At 43.6% G+C, this 23,940-nt stretch overlaps 2 protein-coding genes across 3 annotated transcripts; both read left to right on the forward strand.

The window, feature by feature from the left end:
- The first annotated feature begins 5,384 nt into the window (after window positions 1-5,384).
- LOC149971292 (uncharacterized) lies at window positions 5,385-11,822 on the forward strand. Of its 2 annotated transcripts, XM_090223818.1 has the most exons (8): window positions 5,534-5,846; window positions 6,194-6,251; window positions 6,496-6,643; window positions 6,739-6,775; window positions 7,008-7,291; window positions 7,540-11,089; window positions 11,279-11,366; window positions 11,632-11,822. In XM_090223818.1, exons 1-8 carry the CDS (start codon window positions 5,658-5,660, stop codon window positions 11,781-11,783), a joined length of 4,506 nt encoding a protein of 1,501 aa, XP_090079944.1. In that variant the 5' UTR covers window positions 5,534-5,657; the 3' UTR covers window positions 11,784-11,822. The 2 variants fall into 2 exon arrangements, with proteins under 2 accessions (XP_090079943.1, XP_090079944.1); XM_090223817.1 differs by adding an exon at window positions 5,385-5,516 and having other exon boundaries at window positions 5,745-6,643.
- A 6,564-nt stretch (window positions 11,823-18,386) lies between these two features.
- LOC118944701 (uncharacterized) lies at window positions 18,387-23,710 on the forward strand. Its single transcript, XM_090223819.1, is given in 6 exon segments — window positions 18,387-18,544; window positions 18,640-18,676; window positions 18,909-19,180; window positions 19,429-22,978; window positions 23,167-23,254; window positions 23,520-23,710. Coding segments are annotated over 6 exon segments (4,152 nt in total). The 5' UTR covers window positions 18,387-18,491; the 3' UTR covers window positions 23,672-23,710.
- The last annotated feature ends 230 nt before the right edge of the window (window positions 23,711-23,940 follow it).

Consider the following 23,940-nt stretch of genomic DNA (forward strand, 5'->3'; position numbering starts at 1 on the left):
TTGATGGCCTTTGTCTTCTTTATTGTTGCCCTGTTAACACATTTGATTAGAAAATACATAGTATATTTAGTTTAGTTTATTATGCAGTCATAGTCACGGTGTAGGCTAAACAAAGTAATGTTGTCCTGAATAATGTATAGAACATGCACCCCCCCCCCCCCCACCCACCCACACACACACACACACACACACACACACACAGTGTTATTCATTGAGCTCACACACATAGTACTTCAGATATGTCCCACTGTCACACCCTGACCATAGTTTGCTTTGTATGTTTCTATGTTTTGGTTGGTCAGGGTGTGATCTGAGTGGGCATTCTATGTTGGATGTCTTGTTTGTCTATTTCTATGTCTGGCCTGATATGGTTCTCAATCAGAGGCAGGTGTTAGTCATTGTCTCTGATTGGGAAACATATTTAGGTAGCCTGGGTTTCAGACTGGTGATTGTTCCTGTCTCTGTGTTTGCACCAGATAGGACTGTTTAGGTTTTCACATTTCATTGTTTTGTAGTTTATTCATGTATAGTTTTCCTTTATTAAACAAACATGAATCATCACCATGCTGCGTTTTGGTCCGCCTCTCCTTCACCGCAAGAGAACCGTTACAGAATCACCCACCACAACAGGACCAAGCGGCGTGGTAACGGGCAACAGCTACAGCAGCGAAAAGAGGAATGGACATGGGAGGAAGAATTGGAAGGTAAAGGACCCTGGGCACAGCCTGGAGAATATCGCCGCCCCAAAGAAGAGCTGGAGGCGGCGAAGGCGGAGAGGCGCTGGTATGAGGAGGCAGCACGGCGGCGTGGAGGGCTATTCCACCTCGCCGCACTGGCAGGGCGACCGGGACCATTCAACCGGGTAAGGTTGGGCAGGCTCGGTGCTCAAGAGCTCCAGTGCGCCTGCACGGTCCGGTCTATCTGTCACCACCTCCACGCACCAGCCCTCCGGTGGCAGCCCCCTGCACCAGGCTGTCTCTCCGGCTCATCCTTATCCTCTCCAGCGCTGTCGGAGCCTCCCGCCTCTCCAGCGCTGCCAGAGCCTTCCTCCTCTCCAGCGCAGCCGGAGTCTCCCGCCTGTTCGGCGCTACGAGAGCTACTCAGTCCAGTGTTGCCAGAGCCACCCGTCTGCCCAGCGCCGCCTGAGCCACCCGTCTGCCCAGCGCCGCCTGAGCCACCCGTCTGCCCAGCGCCGCCCGGCCCACCCGCAAGGGGCCGCCAGTGCCGCCAGTCTGCCAGGTGCCGCCAGTCTGCCAGGTGCCGCCAGTCTGCCAGGTGCCGCCAGTCTGCCAGGGGCTGCCAGTGCCGCCAGTCTGCCAGGGGCCGCCAGTGCCGCCAGTCTGCCAGGGGCCGCCAGTGCCGCCAGTCTGCCAGAGGCCGCTAGTCTGCCAGGGGCAGCCAGTCTGCCAGGGGCCGCCAGTGCCGCCAGTCAGCCAGGGGCCGCCAGTCAGCCAGGGGCCGCCAGAGCCCCTCAGCCCAGAGGCGCCAGAGCCCCTCAGCCCAGAGGCGCCAGAGCCCCTCAGCCCAGAGGCGCCAGTTACACCGTTACACCCACAACCAACATTCAACCAGATATCAATGATTCAGTGTAAAATACATGTACTGTAAAATAAACCGTATTTAATTTACAACCAATAAAATAATACATGATGCAGGACACTCAGTTATAAGGGAATTAACTGGTTTAACTTCTCAAACAAACACACACATTTCCATTTTCTGTGGATCGCCCATGTTTACATTTTACTGAATGCCAGTCTGACCTTTGACCTGTAGATGGCAATAAAGGTCTACTTTTGCTGCAGATCCACTTCTAAAGCTCAAACCTCTCTGGACAAGTAGCCAAAACATTTGTCCCTAGTGAGAGAGAGAGTATGTGTGTGTGGCAAAAAAAGGGAATATTGCACTACACTTTTATGATACAGATACATTTTGCATCCGGTAGCATAGCACAGCTGTAGTTTTTTCAAATGCCAAATGTACATGTAGCATGCTTCTGCCTACAGATGCTTTTCTGAGTGACTTGTGTTGTGAGAGAACCAGAATTCAAACATAAACTCCTGGATTACATTTTATAATATTGTCAGCTCTTTTTAGTAACATATGGTAGCATACATGTTTCACACGGTGGCAAGTCAAGCTAGTTAGTTACATGTAACAACATTACATTATATGGTCAATGTTTGTGTGTATCCTCTTAGCGTTTACCTTCGACATCAACAAGCGACGCACGGGCTGGTCCTGCAGACTCCCACGCCCATGGCCCAGGAGAAGGCTGGGGGCCACCTGCTCACTCACGTCCCAGCCATCTCCTTTGAGACCGACTCTACTGTGGAGTGCACCTCCAAGAGGACTCCGGAAGAGAGGGAACGGGTGAAGGTTAAACTGGCCAACATGGCCTTGATGGGAAGGATCAAAAGTCTTGGCTGTGAAATGCCCATTATGTGTGATTATCGAATTGATCATTTTCCACTTTTGAAACAACAATGGGAAAGACAGGGTTTATAGCAAAGGTTGCTCAGATTGGGCTTTTGGAAAAATTGGGAGAATGAAAGTGCACTCCTGATTCAGAGAGAAAGATCCAGCTTAATCATCCATACCATTGTTTAAATTACAATAAAAAAACATTCAAACTGTTCCTGAGTTTTGAAAGACAGAGAAAGGAAAACATCATTATCTTCAGTCTGTTCACACCTGTTCACACAAGTCCTACTGTCCACAATCTCAGGGATCTTCAATACAAACACACCTGTTTCAGAAAACCTGATCACTTTCACATTCGAACAATGTTTGTAGGATACTTTTCAATAACTCAATAAATGTAAGTGTTGAAACCATACATAGCTGGTAACTTGAGCTCGGCAGAGTAGTTTTGACCTGTGTCCAGATGCAGTCATTTATGTTGTCTAAAGGCAATTTGTCTCTTATAACAATGTTATTTTTCTGAATAATCTAATTTAATTGACTGGTAGGTAGTCACTAACTATTTGTAGCATGTGTTCCTCTGTTTATTGATATTTACATGGTGTGTATGTGTTAAGATGTTAAGTAATTAATGTTGATATTATCCAAAGGGTTTTTAACTGAAATGTTAAATGTATTTCAAAAATGGCAGAATCAAACAGTATTGGAATAGTGACTTGTATTTTGCATCTAGAAGTGTAAGAATTTTAGAAGAATGCTATTTCATCAGTCAAATGTTGCACTGTTTGATAAGACAGGGTAAAGAAAACCTCCATTTTAATGAGTTTAGTTGTGAGTTTGACATTTTACCACAAGAAGTCACTATAATACTATACGTTATCAAACAGGGTTGTGCTGAAAATCAAATGAACCACAGCCAAATTAATTATTTGCAACTAAGATTAAAAAAGACATGTAAAACTTACTTTCTTGATAAAATACATTCTAAAATGTCAATATATGTGATTTCTGAGTATGTAGTGCACATATCTTTTTAAGGCCCAAAGCAGACGTTTTTATATCAATATCAAATCATTTCTGGGTAACAATTAAGTACCTTACTGTAATAGATTACGATGAAAATGGTCAAAAATGTATTTTTTGCAAAAAAAACTTTCTCAAGCAATAATTTTGCTAGGACTGTCTGGGAGTGGTCAGTGTGGAGGGGAAATTAAAACTTGCTGTTATTGGCACTCTCTTTGTCGTTGGTCTATAAACCAATTTACACATGGTGATGTCGCCATGGAAAGCCAAAACTCTCGCCCATGCAAACCTGCTGATTAGAAGGTGCTGTATAGATGTGAGAAACTCTCTTTTCATGGCACTTCAATATCGAAGTGAATTTTTCGTAGCAGGTTAGGAAACTGAGGTTAAGGTTAGGAAAAGGGTTAGGGTTAGTGAAAATGCTCTCCAAACCTTCTACGAAAATTACTTTGCATTGAAGTGCTGTGAAAAGAATGTGTCCCTGCTCAGGTGTTGCATGCATCAACCAATGGTTGTGTGCCAAGTCATCCATTGTGTCATCGACTGACAGATTGCTATAACATATGATGTGGTTAGCTGACACACAAAATACCTATCCAGGCAGTGTAAGATCTGGCAAGTGTCAGCAAGGCCTGGGCAGAGGAACATGCTCCGTATTTTCAACCAGAACTATCAGGAAGCAACCCATAAAACACATTTACAGTGTTAGTTTCATCAGCTGTTGTACAATATGAAATAACATTATTTTGACTTCACAGGGCCTTTAAATGTAGGCAAACAAGTTTTCGGCATTCAAACTAATCTACCCAGCCAGATTCAGCACCATGGACAGTGAAAATCAGAATACCTGCGATCTGACGATTAGAACAACAGTGCTATTTTAAGTGATTTTCAAGACACCCAAAGTCAATTTAAATCCACAACAAAATCTGCAGGATAAAAAGCAATATAATCAAACATTCAAATATGTAAACAGGCTATATTAAAGTGCACTAAACATAGAGACAGATTAACCATGGAGAACACGAAACATGATGACAGATTAACCAGGGAAGTGAATTTAACAGAGGTTAAAGCTAAAACAACAGAATCTGGGTACGTCTGTGTGAAGAGGTGTGGATTTGAATAGTACACAAGTAGGCCTACGCTATTTTTGCACTGTAAAACTTTTTTTTTAAGTGTTATGTTTTCCCAGATTCATAGTGTTATGCAGCCCAGGCCTATCTAGGAAGGCTGGGCATAAATTGTTTGCTCACAGCATCCCATGATGACGTGGGCAACATAAACACTTAAACTCTGTAGATTAAAGTTAATAGTAATCAAAACTAATTTCACCACGAAAGGAAGTGCAATCGAAATGAATGAAGAAGACAAGGTAATTCTAGTGAGTTAATAAAATGACAAGGTGTTGCCTGTCAGCGTTGTAGACTACTGCCTCACAAGCCCGGGCTTTAGTGGCACTGGCATACGCGCTTGCCTCTGCACTGAAGGAGCCACCGAACGCGGCCGCGTTGCAGCTCTCACTTTTTCCCGCTACAGTATGTCCTACAATGACATATTTGGTGGGGGTTGGCAGCCAACAATAGGATTGGATTGGGACTAAATCAAAGAATAAAACGATATTGAAATGAATATTATTAACAAATATTTCCCAGAAGATTTTGGGTTCAACCTAAGGCTGACTAGGACAGATCAATCAACTTGATCCGACACAGTAAGCCTACATGTCATACGTAAGTAAATCCACAAGAGAGACAATATTGCAAAGGCTGGACCATGTTCGATGGAAAGCGTAGGGGTAGGCAATCGAAAACGTTTGACGGGGAAATTTCTGTCAATATTAGCTAGTCCTACTGAGTGGGCAAGTAACCTTTCCCGCGCTCTTCCTAAAAATACTATTTGTGATGTCATAAAGGTCTAACGTTCCATGACGTAGCATGTAGCCCTAAATTACAGTCCCTGCTTGCAATATTGTCCTCACTCTCGACCTGAACTCAACTTGAATGTAACCAACACAGACAAGGACATGCTTTTTGAGATATAAAATAGCTTGAATGGATGAAGAAAGGGTAAGCTAAATTACTTCATACAATATTGGGGGGAAAGTAAAAAAGGGTAAAGCAATATAAGCGGATATTTCTTGTAAAAAGCTATAACATATTGTAAAGCAAATGTACCATTCTTTATAAAGTCACCAGCTTAGCTCTGATATGGCTGTAGCTCTATTTATGATGTCCTCTGCACAGATCTACTATGACATTGACATATTATTACTTATTGGAATGTCTGTCCTTCAGGTAGCACAGAGGGAGGATGGTGATCCTCAGAGGGAAGGAAAGGAAGTTGTTGAGGAAGAACCGGTGGCCACACCCAAAGAGGAGGCCAAGAAGGGAAGGAAGGTAAGATGGCAGGAGTGACAGAGCACATAATAGGCCTACTGGGTTACACTCTGTACCTGATAGCAGTCATACCATAGATATCTATATATCTCAGATAACAACATACGTAGTAGCTGTTTTCAAAACGTGTTTTAAGAACTGCTTTGACCTGGCCCATAGCCTATTCATAAATTGTCTCAGAGTAGGAGTGCTTATCTAGGATCAGTTTTGCATTTGAGATCATAATGAATACAATTATTTGGGCAAGGTTGAGCCCACACCTTATCTGATGAACTTTATGTATACGGGCCCTGGTGTTACATGTCTGCCATCATTTGAGCTCTGGAATCTGTTCTGTTCTATCCTAGGCAAAAAGTAAGAGGAGTGGCAAGAAGTCAAGGAAGCTGGGCACTGACAACGATGCAGGTCAGAGATTTACCTCTGTAGTACTACATTGTTTCTCTATTCTGTCTGTGATGTGCAGGTTGTATTATCCATTTTCAATGAAACTGTAGTCTACTGTAATCAGTAAGAAAGGTCACATAGATAGCTTTATTAAAATAGGCCTATTCTAAAACCCTAAAACAATGAAATCAGAGTATTAAGAGATAAAATGTCTGATTTCTCTTTAATTTTGTTTCTACTTCCTCTACGGCAATCACATCTTTAGTCTCCAGGAATAAACACCTGAATAGAGGATCTGTAATTGAGCTCCTGGAGAAGAAAGCTGTTCAGGCTGCATTCGGCCCAGGCAACAAGGATGAGATGGAATACTCCTACCCAATCCTCATCTCATTCCTGCGCAATCTTACTGATGAGTATGTTAAAAGTTTTTCTGTAATGTTCAACATTTATGAAATATTGTGCAGTGGGAACTAAACACTAACTAAAACACTTATTTTAAATTGTCTAGGCAGTGGCAAGTGATCTACAAAGGACTAAAAAACCCTGTAAGTTTCCCTACCTGCCTTTGACCTTTGATGTGTCAATGATCTGTTGAATTCAGAGATTAGCCATCAAGTCATATTCTGTTATTCATGTTCTCTGTCAGACTTCATCAAACTTTGAATTCAGTCACAGACAAGAATAACAATGTTGATCAAATGCATTCTGTTCGATCTAGAATACTTTACATCACAGTTCCATTGAAAAGACTGTTTTTGTTCTGTTTGTTCAAAACAGATGACGAAGGAACAGCTTGCCAAATTGTGCAAGACAATTGTAACCTTCATCGCACAGACCACCCTGCAGATCCTGCTGCCAGCCCTGGCCCGCGTACTTGGGGTAAAGGACTTTGCTGACGACGACACTGACTCACCCAAGAGGGGTGGCAGTGCAAGAGCCTTTGCTGCCTTTGATCAGGAAAGACTGGAGCTCATCCAGGAAGTTAGATATCTGGCGAAGAAAATGTATAAGGGCGGCACAGGGGCTCAACATCTCAGGTCCCTAACACCCTCTTCTAAGAGGTATGTTCCCCTCAAGGTTTTCATGTATGGATTTCACCGAGATCATCTATCCCAGTGTTAGCCAATGCAATTTACTCTATCTGATGTAGTACAAAATGTAATGTATCAGCCTTTGAGCATATTCAAATGAATGAGCATGTAAAGCGATCAAAAGGACATGTAGATATTTAGAATACTAAAATTACAACGCTTGACCGATTTGCCAAGTTAAGACAGGAATTATCATGCTTTGCTTGTTCGTTTTAAAGTTCCCAGACCTCAGTGAAAGTCCTCCTGGGAATGACAGAGGACAGAATCATCAAAAGTGTCCAGGAGCAACTGTCTGATCATAATATCCTGTCCTCTTGCCCACCTGAGCTGACTGTTGGTCTTATCAAGGTGGTGGTCGAACAGCTTAACTCTGCCCTCTCTGCGACCATCAGCAGAGCCATTTCAGGGCGGTCCTCCCCTATTTCTTCTGGTACCCAGGCCGCTGAACAAATGGTCAACATGGTCCAGAAATGTTTTGATGATCACACCACCCCAGAGGACCAGAGCTCTACCTCTGTATTAGAGTCATGCATTCCACCTGCAACAGAAGAAGTGATGACTGTTATCGCAGAGATGGTGGGTGAATTGGAAAAAGAAGATCCGGAATTGGCTAAGGTTTTTCGAGAAGTGGCTGTGAAAGTTAAAATGTTGGCATCTGGCAGTGACCTTGTAGTGGAGCACCTGGATGTTGAAGACTCTCCTGTTCCAGAGGAGCTGAACATAATATGTACATCTTGCAAAGCAATGATGCAAAATCTTGGCACTCTGTTTAGTGTGAAGTTCAAGACCAAAGCCTCAAAGGCTGTGAGTGAAATTCTTGTGAGAAGGTTAATGAGCGATATCTCTGGTATGGTTCAACCTTCTCATTCGTTTAGTACCACTCCAAGCTTGATGAATGCATCTAGCCCATCTGACAGGATCCTTGATTCTGCGGCCACTGAGCTCATACAGACCAAAGTAGAATCTGAGGCATCAAAAATAATTGATAACTTTGTTGAAGATGTCAAGGACATTGTGCAGTATGCTGAATTAGATCAGCCAACAAGCACCCAGAGAGATACCCAAGTGGGACACTGTACGACAAAGCGGAAACCCTTCCATGCAGCTCGTAGACTCTGCGAGAGACTTCAGGCAAAGCTGGAGACATTGTTCCTCAGAATGGGTGGAGCTCCAGTCCAAGGGGAAGAACTTATGGAAAAAGCTGACTCCAGTGCTGTGCTTCTGGAGCATACTGACTCCAGTGATCTGCCTGTTTCAATCCTGAGCTTGCCTTCCCCATGTAGGAGTGAATCCCCTATATCAGAACGTAGTTCATCTTCTTTATCTGATGGATGTGATTCAACTGACTCTGTAGGAGAGAAAACACCAGAGCAACCTGAAACCAGTAAGAGTGAGGCAATACTGCAAGTGGTCAACTCAACAGGACTTGGTTCTCTCCGTAAATGCCAAAGTGAGAACTCTCAACCATTACTGTCTCTCTGTGATTCCAACATGGTGCCCTGCACCAAAGAGGTCTTGTCCCAGATTGTGACCATGTATAGGTCAGAGGTGGCAGATTTGGAATGCACATCATCTGTTGCAGAGGGTTCCTCTTACAACTCCCTTGAAGTCTGTGGCTTTTTGGACAGTGTCATGTCTTATCTAGAAGACATGCCTGTGTCTGGTTCTTCATGGTTGGAAGGATTAAGAGATACTCCAGCCTCAGTCATTGAGAAACTCTCCAGTGAGGAGTTCCAGATGAACGCTACCAACGAAGTGCGAAAAATACTGATCAAATCAGTCAGTAGCTTTCCCAGCAAAGTCAGTTCCAGCCAGACAGATTCTCAGATGTTGCCAGCAAAATCAACAATTTCCTTAAGGCATACAGATATAACTGCTTTTGAAATCGTTGGATCAATTACAAATGACATGAAGAGCCTTTTCCCACCCACAGAGTCTTCTACTACTCTATGGCAGGCAGACTCTATGCTTCAACAGAGTGATGAGAAAACCTCAGAGTACACTGAGGCCACACCCAAAGGCTCACAGTCTGGTTTGGAAGTATCTGAGAAGAAGATCTGGACAACTGCAAAGACTATTTACCACAATGTGAAGACAAAGATGAGGAATTATTTTACATGGCAAAATCCAGTCAAAGCAACAACGGCTCAAGCCAAAAAGACCCTCAGCCATATTCTGGTTTCAATTCAGAAAGAGCTGTCAAAATCGGACCAAACGGTGACTGCGCTTTCACAAATAGAGAATGTGGTTGGAATGATGCTGAAGGATGTTGAAAGGGTAAGCAGTGAATGTGGTGAGGAACTGATCTATCAAGCGCCACAGCGTTCTTCCTCCTCGTTGTCATCCTCATCTGCCAGATCAAAGAAGTCAGAGTGGGAATTTTCACTCCCTGGCACTCCCATCTCTTCTGATTTACCAGAGAGTATTACTCAGCCCATTGTGAGATGCTCAGTCATCGACATGGGCAAATCTACTAAGCCAAAAACATTGGTGTGTGATGCCAGGGAAAGCATGTCTGCAATAGTGGATACCATCATAAAGGAGGTACATCCAGAGGAAGAAGGGGAGGTTGCATTCCACCCTGATCTAACAGCTGCAATAGCAAGACTGGAGGAGCTCATATCTCAGGGTAGGATTGGTGCTCTCTCACGTGATCTTACTCACCAAGTCAACCGCATCATTTCTGAGAGCAACTTGACCCCTCTGGTTCTGACAGTGGCGGCTGGAAAGAGTGCATCCGATACAGTCCTTACTGAGCTGAAGAGGAATGACAAGACGGTGGGGAAGCCCACAGCTTACAAGCTGGTTCAGCTTTTTGCAGAGGAGTCTGTGAAGCGCCTCTTGCTTCCTAGCCTTGTGCCCTCTACAGCTTCAATGAGTTTGGCTCAGGGAGTTAGTGTGCCGGCTAGCGTATCTGAAGATAGGATTTCATGTTCTTTTTCTACATCAGCATTTAGTGACACAGTCAGCCTGTTTACCAAAGTAATGGTAAGCCAGGTCATGGACTCTGTGGTTTCTGATGCACAAAGCAGAGGGTCATCTCCAACCGGAACTGTAACTGATATAGGCAGTCTACTGAGTGGTAAGTCCTACCCTCTGCCATCTTTCTCCGCCATCAGCATGACAACAAGTGGGACCTCCAATGCTGCACGAGGCTTTGAGGCCAACATAGATGCTGAGGAAAGGGATACCATCAGTTGTTTCGGTGTACCTCAGAGCATTGTTTGTGATCAGAATTCAACCAGCCCGGATGTTGCTTCGCTTTCAACCCCATCCACTGACAACTTAGTCGGTGATGATGACTTCACCGGCCTCATCAGCATGTTAGTGGTGAGACTTCTGTCAAAAATCCAAACCCAAACTGATCTGTACCCAACTGACGTCACACGCACGTCACAAGACCTGATTCCAAAAGTTATAGCTGCCTTCTGTGCATGGTCAGGCTGCTCTGAGACCCAAGCTTATCCCAAGAACCTGAAGAGTCACAAAGTATACAGCACCGTCTACAAACATCTGTTGAAGGAGTTTGGCTCAGAGAAAATACTCCAACTGGCCGTGTCGACTCAGGACTCCACTTTCAATAGGATTCTTGTGAAGTCATTGAGCAAGGAGCTTCTCCACAGTTGTAACGAGGCATCAAGAGCAGCCTCAAGAACATCTTTCGAAGCCACCAGGCCAGAAGCTCTTCTCATGGCTGAAGATGTGAAGGCTACCAGAGGGAAGCTGTCTTTCCTACAAAGGCTTGCCAGACTGAAATTCAACTTAAAGGTACATCACACTTATTTAAGTTAACAATTGTGTCAATGTGAGTAAACAATGTTATTTAGAGAAAATGTAAAACCATCCATTAATTCCAAAACCATTTATAAATCTTGTTGTGCTGGTGTGTAAGATGTGATCGTTATTACCGTGAGATTGTTCTGCTGTGACAGTTGTTTTGACATGTTTTTGTTTTAGCCATTCATGATGGGAAACAAGAAGGATTCCAATAAGAAATCCCGCCATTCTGAATCCAAAGACCAGACTACTGCTGAAGATATCATGTGTAAGTCCATACAGCAGGACATTTACTGTTTGAGATATTGGTGTACAAAGCTGCTATTGCAAAAATATTAAACCCTATATACAGTACATTATATATTATCGATAGTAATCTCTTATGTAAAATTATTTATAGTTTCCAAATCTCAAGATTCTGGTTCTCATTTATTTGTGAAAGTAATAATGAGTTGAAACTAAGAATACAATATACCATCATTTCTAAATGAAAGTGCATGTCAACTCTCTCTCTCTTCTGTCGCCCAACATAGTGGCACATCCTGCCACATTTGGACTCCCAGAGGGTCTTCCCTCCACCTCTCAACAGGAGAAGCCTCGCAAACGTCCCCTTCTAATCAGGATGTTTTCCACCATCTCCATAGGCCTATCCAAGCCATTCAAACGGTTTTCAAAGCAAGCTTAATACAACAATTTCCTTTAATACAGTAATATTTGCATTGAATTGATGGCCTTTGTCTTCTTTATTGTTGCCCTGTTAACACATTTGATTAGAAAATACATAGTATATTTAGTTTAGTTTATTATGCAGTCATAGTCACGGTGTAGGCTAAACAAAGTAATGTTGTCCTGAATAATGTATAGAACATGCACCCCCCCCCCCACCCACCCCCACACACACACACACACACACACACACACAGTGTTATTCATTGAGCTCACACACATAGTACTTCAGATATGTCCCACTGTCACACCCTGACCATAGTTTGCTTTGTATGTTTCTATGTTTTGGTTGGTCAGGGTGTGATCTGAGTGGGCATTCTATGTTGGATGTCTTGTTTGTCTATTTCTATGTCTGGCCTGATATGGTTCTCAATCAGAGGCAGGTGTTAGTCATTGTCTCTGATTGGGAAACATATTTAGGTAGCCTGGGTTTCAGACTGGTGATTGTTCCTGTCTCTGTGTTTGCACCAGATAGGACTGTTTAGGTTTTCACATTTCATTGTTTTGTAGTTTATTCATGTATAGTTTTCCTTTATTAAACAAACATGAATCATCACCATGCTGCGTTTTGGTCCGCCTCTCCTTCACCGCAAGAGAACCGTTACAGAATCACCCACCACAACAGGACCAAGCGGCGTGGTAACGGGCAACAGCTACAGCAGCGAAAAGAGGAATGGACATGGGAGGAAGAATTGGAAGGTAAAGGACCCTGGGCACAGCCTGGAGAATATCGCCGCCCCAAAGAAGAGCTGGAGGCGGCGAAGGCGGAGAGGCGCTGGTATGAGGAGGCAGCACGGCGGCGTGGAGGGCTATTCCACCTCGCCGCACTGGCAGGGCGACCGGGACCATTCAACCGGGTAAGGTTGGGCAGGCTCGGTGCTCCAGTGCGCCTGCACGGTCCGGTCTATCTGTCACCACCTCCACGCACCAGCCCTCCGGTGGCAGCCCCCTGCACCAGGCTGTCTCTCCAGCTCATCCTTATCCTCTCCAGCGCTGTCGGAGCCTCCCGCCTCTCCAGCGCTGCCAGAGCCTTCCTCCTCTCCAGCGCAGCCGGAGTCTCCCGCCTGTTCGGCGCTACGAGAGCTACTCAGTCCAGTGTTGCCAGAGCCACCCGTCTGCCCAGCGCCGCCTGAGCCACCCGTCTGCCCAGCGCCGCCTGAGCCACCCGTCTGCCCAGCACCGCCTGAGCCACCCGTCTGCCCAGCGCCGCCCGGCCCACCCGCAAGGGGCCGCCAGTGCCGCCAGTCTGCCAGGTGCCGCCAGTCTGCCAGGTGCCGCCAGTCTGCCAGGTGCCGCCAGTCTGCCAGGTGCCGCCAGTCTGCCAGGTGCCGCCAGTCTGCCAGGTGCCGCCAGTCTGCCAGGTGCCGCCAGTCTGCCAGGTGCCGCCAGTCTGCCAGGGGCTGCCAGTGCCGCCAGTCTGCCAGGGGCCGCCAGTGCCGCCAGTCTGCCAGAGGCCGCTAGTCTGCCAGGGGCAGCCAGTCTGCCAGGGGCCGCCAGTGCCGCCAGTCAGCCAGGGGCCGCCAGTCAGCCAGGGGCCGCCAGAGCCCCTCAGCCCAGAGGCGCCAGAGCCCCTCAGCCCAGAGGCGCCAGAGCCCCTCAGCCCAGAGGCGCCAGTTACACCGTTACACCCACAACCAACATTCAACCAGATATCAATGATTCAGTGTAAAATACATGTACTGTAACATAAACAGTATTTAATTTACAACCAATAAAATAATACATGATGCAGGACACTCAGTTATAAGGGAATTAACTGGTTTAACTTCTCAAACAAACACACACATTTCCATTTTCTGTGGATCGCCCATGTTTACATTTTACTGAATGCCAGTCTGACCTTTGACCTGTAGATGGCAATAAAGGTCTACTTTTGCTGCAGATCCACTTCTAAAGCTCAACCCTCTCTGGACAAGTAGCCAAAACATTTGTCCCTAGTGAGAGAGAGAGTATGTGTGTGTGGCAAAAAAAGGGAATATTGCACTACACTTTTATGATACAGATACATTTTGCATCCGGTAGCATAGCACAGCTGTAGTTTTTTCAAATGCCAAATGTACATGTAGCATGCTTCTGCCTACAGATGCTTTTCTGAGTGACTTGTGTTGTGAGAGAACCAGAATTCAAACATAAACTCCTGGATTACATTTTATAATATTGTCAGCTCTTTTTAGTAACATATGGTAGCATACATGTTTCACACGGTGGCAAGTCAAGCTAGTTAGTTACATGTAACAACATTACATTATATGGTCAATGTTTGTGTGTATCCTCTTAGCGTTTACCTTCGACATCAACAAGCGACGCACGGGCTGGTCCTGCAGACTCCCACGCCCATGGCCTAGGAGAAGGCTGGGGGCCACCTGCTCACTCACGTCCCAGCCATCTCCTTTGAGACCGACTCTACTGTGGAGTGCACCTCCAAGAGGACTCCGGAAGAGAGGGAACGGGTGAAGGTTAAACTGGCCAACATGGCCTTGATGGGAAGGATCAAAAGTCTTGGCTGTGAAATGCCCATTATGTGTGATTATCGAATTGATCATTTTCCACTTTTGAAACAACAATGGGAAAGACAGGGTTTATAGCAAAGGTTGCTCAGATTGGGCTTTTGGAAAAATTGGGAGAATGAAAGTGCACTCCTGATTCAGAGAGAAAGATCCAGCTTAATCATCCATACCATTGTTTAAATTACAATAAAAAAACATTCAAACTGTTCCTGAGTTTTGAAAGACAGAGAAAGGAAAACATCATTATCTTCAGTCTGTTCACACCTGTTCACACAAGTCCTACTGTCCACAATCTCAGGGATCTTCAATACAAACACACCTGTTTCAGAAAACCTGATCACTTTCACATTCGAACAATGTTTGTAGGATACTTTTCAATAACTCAATAAATGTAAGTGTTGAAACCATACATAGCTGGTAACTTGAGCTCGGCAGAGTAGTTTTGACCTGTGTCCAGATGCAGTCATTTATGTTGTCTAAAGGCAATTTGTCTCTTATAACAATGTTATTTTTCTGAATAATCTAATTTAATTGACTGGTAGGTAGTCACTAACTATTTGTAGCATGTGTTCCTCTGTTTATTGATATTTACATGGTGTGTATGTGTTAAGATGTTAAGTAATTAATGTTGATATTATCCAAAGGGTTTTTAACTGAAATGTTAAATGTATTTCAAAAATGGCAGAATCAAACAGTATTGGAATAGTGACTTGTATTTTGCATCTAGAAGTGTAAGAATTTTAGAAGAATGCTATTTCATCAGTCAAATGTTGCACTGTTTGATAAGACAGGGTAAAGAAAACCTCCATTTTAATGAGTTTAGTTGTGAGTTTGACATTTTACCACAAGAAGTCACTATAATACTATACGTTATCAAACAGGGTTGTGCTGAAAATCAAATGAACCACAGCCAAATTAATTATTTGCAACTAAGATTAAAAAAGACATGTAAAACTTACTTTCTTGATAAAATACATTCTAAAATGTCAATATATGTGATTTCTGAGTATGTAGTGCACATATATTTTTAAGGCCCAAAGCAGACGTTTTTATATCAATATCAAATCATTTCTGGGTAACAATTAAGTACCTTACTGTAATAGATTACGATGAAAATGGTCAAAAATGTATTTTTTGCAAAAAAAACTTTCTCAAGCAATAATTTTGCTAGGACTGTCTGGGAGTGGTCAGTGTGGAGGGGAAATTAAAACTTGCTGTTATTGGCACTCTCTTTGTCGTTGGTCTATAAACCAATTTACACATGGTGATGTCGCCATGGAAAGCCAAAACTCTCGCCCATGCAAACCTGCTGATTAGAAGGTGCTGTATAGATGTGAGAAACTCTCTTTTCATGGCACTTCAATATCGAAGTGAATTTTTCGTAGCAGGTTAGGAAACTGAGGTTAAGGTTAGGAAAAGGGTTAGGGTTAGTGAAAATGCTCTCCAAACCTTCTACGAAAATTACTTTGCATTGAAGTGCTGTGAAAAGAATGTGTCCCTGCTCAGGTGTTGCATGCATCAACCAATGGTTGTGTGCCAAGTCATCCATTGTGTCATCGACTGACAGATTGCTATAACATATGATGTGGTTAGCTGACACACAAAATACCTATCCAGGCAGTGTAAGATCTGGCAAGTGTCAGCAAGGCCTGGGCAGAGGAACATGCTCCGTATTTTCAACCAGAACTATCAGGAAGCAACCCATAAAACACATTTACAGTGTTAGTTTCATCAGCTGTTGTACAATATGAAATAACATTATTTTGACTTCACAGGGCCTTTAAATGTAGGCAAACAAGTTTTCGGCATTCAAACTAATCTACCCAGCCAGATTCAGCACCATGGACAGTGAAAATCAGAATACCTGCGATCTGACGATTAGAACAACAGTGCTATTTTAAGTGATTTTCAAGACACCCAAAGTCAATTTAAATCCACAACAAAATCTGCAGGATAAAAAGCAATATAATCAAACATTCAAATATGTAAACAGGCTATATTAAAGTGCACTAAACATAGAGACAGATTAACCATGGAGAACACGAAACATGATGACAGATTAACCAGGGAAGTGAATTTAACAGAGGTTAAAGCTAAAACAACAGAATCTGGGTACGTCTGTGTGAAGAGGTGTGGATTTGAATAGTACACAAGTAGGCCTACGCTATTTTTGCACTGTAAAACTTTTTTTTTAAGTGTTATGTTTTCCCAGATTCATAGTGTTATGCAGCCCAGGCCTATCTAGGAAGGCTGGGCATAAATTGTTTGCTCACAGCATCCCATGATGACGTGGGCAACATAAACACTTAAACTCTGTAGATTAAAGTTAATAGTAATCAAAACTAATTTCACCACGAAAGGAAGTGCAATCGAAATGAATGAAGAAGACAAGGTAATTCTAGTGAGTTAATAAAATGACAAGGTGTTGCCTGTCAGCGTTGTAGACTACTGCCTCACAAGCCCGGGCTTTAGTGGCACTGGCATACGCGCTTGCTTCTGCACTGAAGGAGCCACCGAACGCGTCCGCGTTGCAGCTCTCACTTTCTCCCGCTACAGTATGTCCTACACTGACATATTTGGTGGGGGTTGGCAGCCAACAATAGGATTGGATTGGGACTAAATCAAAGAATAAAACGATATTGAAATGAATATTATTAACAAATATTTCCCAGAAGATTTTGGGTTCAACCTAAGGCTGACTAGGACAGATCAATCAACTTGATCCGACACAGTAAGCCTACATGTCATACGTAAGTAAATCCACAAGAGAGACAATATTGCAAAGGCTGGACCATGTTCGATGGAAAGCGTAGGGGTAGGCAATCGAAAACGTTTGACGGGGAAATTTCTGTCAATATTAGCTAGTCCTACTGAGTGGGCAAGTAACCTTTCCCGCGCTCTTCCTAAAAATACTATTTGTGATGTCATAAAGGTCTAACGTTCCATGACGTAGCATGTAGCCCTAAATTACAGTCCCTGCTTGCAATATTGTCCTCACTCTCGACCTGAACTCAACTTGAATGTAACCAACACAGACAAGGACATGCTTTTTGAGATATAAAATAGCTTGAATGGATGAAGAAAGGGTAAGCTAAATTACTTCATACAATATTGGGGGGAAAGTAAAAAAGGGTAAAGCAATATAAGCGGATATTTCTTGTAAAAAGCTATAACATATTGTAAAGCAAATGTACCATTCTTTATAAAGTCACCAGCTTAGCTCTGATATGGCTGTAGCTCTATTTATGATGTCCTCTGCACAGATCTACTATGACATTGACATATTATTACTTATTGGAATGTCTGTCCTTCAGGTAGCACAGAGGGAGGATGGTGATCCTCAGAGGGAAGGAAAGGAAGTTGTTGAGGAAGAACCGGTGGCCACACCCAAAGAGGAGGCCAAGAAGGGAAGGAAGGTAAGATGGCAGGAGTGACAGAGCACATAATAGGCCTACTGGGTTACACTCTGTACCTGATAGCAGTCATACCATAGATATCTATATATCTCAGATAACAACATACGTAGTAGCTGTTTTCAAAACGTGTTTTAAGAACTGCTTTGACCTGGCCCATAGCCTATTCATAAATTGTCTCAGAGTAGGAGTGCTTATCTAGGATCAGTTTTGCATTTGAGATCATAATGAATACAATTATTTGGGCAAGGTTGAGCCCACACCTTATCTGATGAACTTTATGTATACGGGCCCTGGTGTTACATGTCTGCCATCATTTGAGCTCTGGAATCTGTTCTGTTCTATCCTAGGCAAAAAGTAAGAGGAGTGGCAAGAAGTCAAGGAAGCTGGGCACTGACAACGATGCAGGTCAGAGATTTACCTCTGTAGTACTACATTGTTTCTCTATTCTGTCTGTGATGTGCAGGTTGTATTATCCATTTTCAATGAAACTGTAGTCTACTGTAATCAGTAAGAAAGGTCACATAGATAGCTTTATTAAAATAGGCCTATTCTAAAACCCTTAAACAATGAAATCAGAGTATTAAGAGATAAAACGTCTGATTTCTCTTTAATTTTGCTTCTACTTCCTCTACGGCAATCACATCTTTAGTCTCCAGGAATAAACACCTGGATAGAGGATCTGTAATTGAGCTCCTGGAGAAGAAAGCTGTTCAGGCTGCATTCGGCCCAGGCAACAAGGATGAGATGGAATACTCCTACCCAATCCTCATCTCATTCCTGCGCAATCTTACTGATGAGTATGTTAAAAGTTTTTCTGTAATGTTCAACATTTATGAAATATTGTGCAGTGGGAACTAAACACTAACTAAAACACTTATTTTAAATTGTCTAGGCAGTGGCAAGTGATCTACAAAGGACTAAAAAACCCTGTAAGTTTCCCTACCTGCCTTTGACCTTTGATGTGTCAATGATCTGTTGAATTCAGAGATTAGCCATCAAGTCATATTCTGTTATTCATGTTCTCTGTCAGACTTCATCAAACTTTGAATTCAGTCACAGACAAGAATAACAATGTTGATCAAATGCATTCTGTTCGATCTAGAATACTTTACATCACAGTTCCATTGAAAAGACTGTTTTTGTTCTGTTTGTTCAAAACAGATGACGAAGGAACAGCTTGCCAAATTGTGCAAGACAATTGTAACCTTCATCGCACAGACCACCCTGCAGATCCTGCTGCCAGCCCTGGCCCGCGTACTTGGGGTAAAGGACTTTGCTGACGACGACACTGACTCACCCAAGAGGGGTGGCAGTGCAAGATCCTTTGCTGCATTTGATCAGGAAAGACTGGAGCTCATCCAGGAAGTTAGATATCTGGTGAAGAAAATGTATAATGCTCAACATCTCAGGTCCCTAACACCCTCTTCTAAGAGGTATGTTCCCCTCAAGGTTTTCATGTATGGATTTCACCGAGATCATCTATCCCAGTGTTAGCCAATGCAATTTACTCTATCTGATGTAGTACAACATGTAATGTATCAGCCTTTGAGCATATTCAAATGAATGAGCATGTAAAGCGATCAAAAGGACATGTAGATATTTAGAATACTAAAATTACAACGCTTGACCGATTTGCCAAGTTAAGACAGGAATTATCATGCTTTGCTTGTTCGTTTTAAAGTTCCCAGACCTCAGTGAAAGTCCTCCTGGGAATGACAGAGGACAGAATCATCAAAAGTGTCCAGGAGCAACTGTCTGATCATAATATCCTGTCCTCTTGCCCACCTGAGCTGACTGTTGGTCTTATCAAGGTGGTGGTCGAACAGCTTAACTCTGCCCTCTCTGCGACCATCAGCAGAGCCATTTCAGGGCGGTCCTCCCCTATTTCTTCTGGTACCCAGGCCGCTGAACAAATGGTCAACATGGTCCAGAAATGTTTTGATGATCACACCACCCCAGAGGACCAGAGCTCTACCTCTGTATTAGAGTCATGCATTCCACCTGCAACAGAAGAAGTGATGACTGTTATCGCAGAGATGGTGGGTGAATTGGAAAAAGAAGATCCGGAATTGGCTAAGGTTTTTCGAGAAGTGGCTGTGAAAGTTAAAATGTTGGCATCTGGCAGTGACCTTGTAGTGGAGCACCTGGATGTTGAAGACTCTCCTGTTCCAGAGGAGCTGAACATAATATGTACATCTTGCAAAGCAATGATGCAAAATCTTGGCACTCTGTTTAGTGTGAAGTTCAAGACCAAAGCCTCAAAGGCTGTGAGTGAAATTCTTGTGAGAAGGTTAATGAGCGATATCTCTGGTATGGTTCAACCTTCTCATTCGTTTAGTACCACTCCAAGCTTGATGAATGCATCTAGCCCATCTGACAGGATCCTTGATTCTGCGGCCACTGAGCTCATACAGACCAAAGTAGAATCTGAGGCATCAAAAATAATTGATAACTTTGTTGAAGATGTCAAGGACATTGTGCAGTATGCTGAATTAGATCAGCCAACAAGCACCCAGAGAGATACCCAAGTGGGACACTGTACGACAAAGCGGAAACCCTTCCATGCAGCTCGTAGACTCTGCGAGAGACTTCAGGCAAAGCTGGAGACATTGTTCCTCAGAATGGGTGGAGCTCCAGTCCAAGGGGAAGAACTTATGGAAAAAGCTGACTCCAGTGCTGTGCTTCTGGAGCATACTGACTCCAGTGATCTGCCTGTTTCAATCCTGAGCTTGCCTTCCCCATGTAGGAGTGAATCCCCTATATCAGAACGTAGTTCATCTTCTTTATCTGATGGATGTGATTCAACTGACTCTGTAGGAGAGAAAACACCAGAGCAACCTGAAACCAGTAAGAGTGAGGCAATACTGCAAGTGGTCAACTCAACAGGACTTGGTTCTCTCCGTAAATGCCAAAGTGAGAACTCTCAACCATTACTGTCTCTCTGTGATTCCAACATGGTGCCCTGCACCAAAGAGGTCTTGTCCCAGATTGTGACCATGTATAGGTCAGAGGTGGCAGATTTGGAATGCACATCATCTGTTGCAGAGGGTTCCTCTTACAACTCCCTTGAAGTCTGTGGCTTTTTGGACAGTGTCATGTCTTATCTAGAAGACATGCCTGTGTCTGGTTCTTCATGGTTGGAAGGATTAAGAGATACTCCAGCCTCAGTCATTGAGAAACTCTCCAGTGAGGAGTTCCAGATGAACGCTACCAACGAAGTGCGAAAAATACTGATCAAATCAGTCAGTAGCTTTCCCAGCAAAGTCAGTTCCAGCCAGACAGATTCTCAGATGTTGCCAGCAAAATCAACAATTTCCTTAAGGCATACAGATATAACTGCTTTTGAAATCGTTGGATCAATTACAAATGACATGAAGAGCCTTTTCCCACCCACAGAGTCTTCTACTACTCTATGGCAGGCAGACTCTATGCTTCAACAGAGTGATGAGAAAACCTCAGAGTACACTGAGGCCACACCCAAAGGCTCACAGTCTGGTTTGGAAGTATCTGAGAAGAAGATCTGGACAACTGCAAAGACTATTTACCACAATGTGAAGACAAAGATGAGGAATTATTTTACATGGCAAAATCCAGTCAAAGCAACAACGGCTCAAGCCAAAAAGACCCTCAGCCATATTCTGGTTTCAATTCAGAAAGAGCTGTCAAAATCGGACCAAACGGTGACTGCGCTTTCACAAATAGAGAATGTGGTTGGAATGATGCTGAAGGATGTTGAAAGGGTAAGCAGTGAATGTGGTGAGGAACTGATCTATCAAGCGCCACAGCGTTCTTCCTCCTCGTTGTCATCCTCATCTGCCAGATCAAAGAAGTCAGAGTGGGAATTTTCACTCCCTGGCACTCCCATCTCTTCTGATTTACCAGAGAGTATTACTCAGCCCATTGTGAGATGCTCAGTCATCGACATGGGCAAATCTACTAAGCCAAAAACATAGGTGTGTGATGCCAGGGAAAGCATGTCTGCAATAGTGGATACCATCATAAAGGAGGTACATCCAGAGGAAGAAGGGGAGGTTGCATTCCACCCTGATCTAACAGCTGCAATAGCAAGACTGGAGGAGCTCATATCTCAGGGTAGGATTGGTGCTCTCTCACGTGATCTTACTCACCAAGTCAACCGCATCATTTCTGAGAGCAACTTGACCCCTCTGGTTCTGACAGTGGCGGCTGGAAAGAGTGCATCCGATACAGTCCTTACTGAGCTGAAGAGGAATGACAAGACGGTGGGGAAGCCCACAGCTTACAAGCTGGTTCAGCTTTTTGCAGAGGAGTCTGTGAAGCGCCTCTTGCTTCCTAGCCTTGTGCCCTCTACAGCTTCAATGAGTTTGGCTCAGGGAGTTAGTGTGCCGGCTAGCGTATCTGAAGATAGGATTTCATGTTCTTTTTCTACATCAGCATTTAGTGACACAGTCAGCCTGTTTACCAAAGTAATGGTAAGCCAGGTCATGGACTCTGTGGTTTCTGATGCACAAAGCAGAGGGTCATCTCCAACCGGAACTGTAACTGATATAGGCAGTCTACTGAGTGGTAAGTCCTACCCTCTGCCATCTTTCTCCGCCATCAGCATGACAACAAGTGGGACCTCCAATGCTGCACGAGGCTTTGAGGCCAACATAGATGCTGAGGAAAGGGATACCATCAGTTGTTTCGGTGTACCTCAGAGCATTGTTTGTGATCAGAATTCAACCAGCCCGGATGTTGCTTCGCTTTCAACCCCATCCACTGACAACTTAGTCGGTGATGATGACTTCACCGGCCTCATCAGCATGTTAGTGGTGAGACTTCTGTCAAAAATCCAAACCCAAACTGATCTGTACCCAACTGACGTCACACGCACGTCACAAGACCTGATTCCAAAAGTTATAGCTGCCTTCTGTGCATGGTCAGGCTGCTCTGAGACCCAAGCTTATCCCAAGAACCTGAAGAGTCACAAAGTATACAGCACCGTCTACAAACATCTGTTGAAGGAGTTTGGCTCAGAGAAAATACTCCAACTGGCCGTGTCGACTCAGGACTCCACTTTCAATAGGATTCTTGTGAAGTCATTGAGCAAGGAGCTTCTCCACAGTTGTAACGAGGCATCAAGAGCAGCCTCAAGAACATCTTTCGAAGCCACCAGGCCAGAAGCTCTTCTCATGGCTGAAGATGTGAAGGCTACCAGAGGGAAGCTGTCTTTCCTACAAAGGCTTGCCAGACTGAAATTCAACTTAAAGGTACATCACACTTATTTAAGTAACAATTGTGTCAATGTGAGTAAACAATGTTATTTAGAGAAAATGTAAAACCATCCATTAATTCCAAAACCATTTATAAATCTTGTTGTGCTGGTGTGTAAGATGTGATCGTTATTACCGTGAGATTGTTCTGCTGTGACAGTTGTTTTGACATGTTTTTGTTTTAGCCATTCATGATGGGAAACAAGAAGGATTCCAATAAGAAATCCCGCCATTCTGAATCCAAAGACCAGACTACTGCTGAAGATATCATGTGTAAGTCCATACAGCAGGACATTTACTGTTTGAGATATTGGTGTACAAAGCTGCTATTGCAAAAATATTAAACCCTATATACAGTACATTATATATTATCGATAGTAATCTCTTATGTAAAATTATTTATAGTTTCCAAATCTCAAGATTCTGGTTCTCATTTATTTGTGAAAGTAATAATGAGTTGAAACTAAGAATACAATATACCATCATTTCTAAATGAAAGTGCATGTCAACTCTCTCTCTCGTCTGTCGCCCAACATAGTGGCACATCCTGCCACATTTGGACTCCCAGAGGGTCTTCCCTCCACCTCTCAACAGGAGAAGCCTCGCAAAAGTCACCTTCTAATCAGGATGTTTTCCACCATCTCCATAGGCCTATCCAAGCCATTCAAACGGTTTTCAAAGCAAGCTTAATACAACAATTTCCTTTAATACAGTAATATTTGCATTGAATTGATGGCCTTTGTCTTCTTTATTGTTGCCCTGTTAACACATTTGATTAGAAAATACATAGTATATTTAGTTTAGTTTATTATGCAGTCATAGTCACGGTGTAGGCTAAACAAAGTAATGTTGTCCTGAATAATGTATAGAACATGCACCCCCCCCCCCCCACCCACCCACACACACACACACACACACACACACACACAGTGTTATTCATTGAGCTCACACACATAGTA

Source organism: Oncorhynchus mykiss, chromosome 27, assembly GCF_057628025.1.
Source record: "Oncorhynchus mykiss isolate SJ-2025 chromosome 27, ASM5762802v1, whole genome shotgun sequence".
Classification (NCBI taxonomy): domain Eukaryota; kingdom Metazoa; phylum Chordata; class Actinopteri; order Salmoniformes; family Salmonidae; genus Oncorhynchus; species Oncorhynchus mykiss.

What these genes read in the sequence shown, in the direction of transcription:
- LOC149971292 (XM_090223818.1), top strand. Translation starts at nt 5,658, where the DNA reads ATGGCTGTAGCTCTATTTATGATGTCCTCTGCACAGATCTACTATGAC. An exon ending in GGGCACTGACAACGATGCAG is followed by an intron (nt 6,252 to 6,495) that starts GTCAGAGATTTA and finishes TCACATCTTTAG; the next exon opens with TCTCCAGGAATAAACACCTG. An exon ending in TACTGCTGAAGATATCATGT is followed by an intron (nt 11,367 to 11,631) that starts GTAAGTCCATAC and finishes CGCCCAACATAG; the next exon opens with TGGCACATCCTGCCACATTT.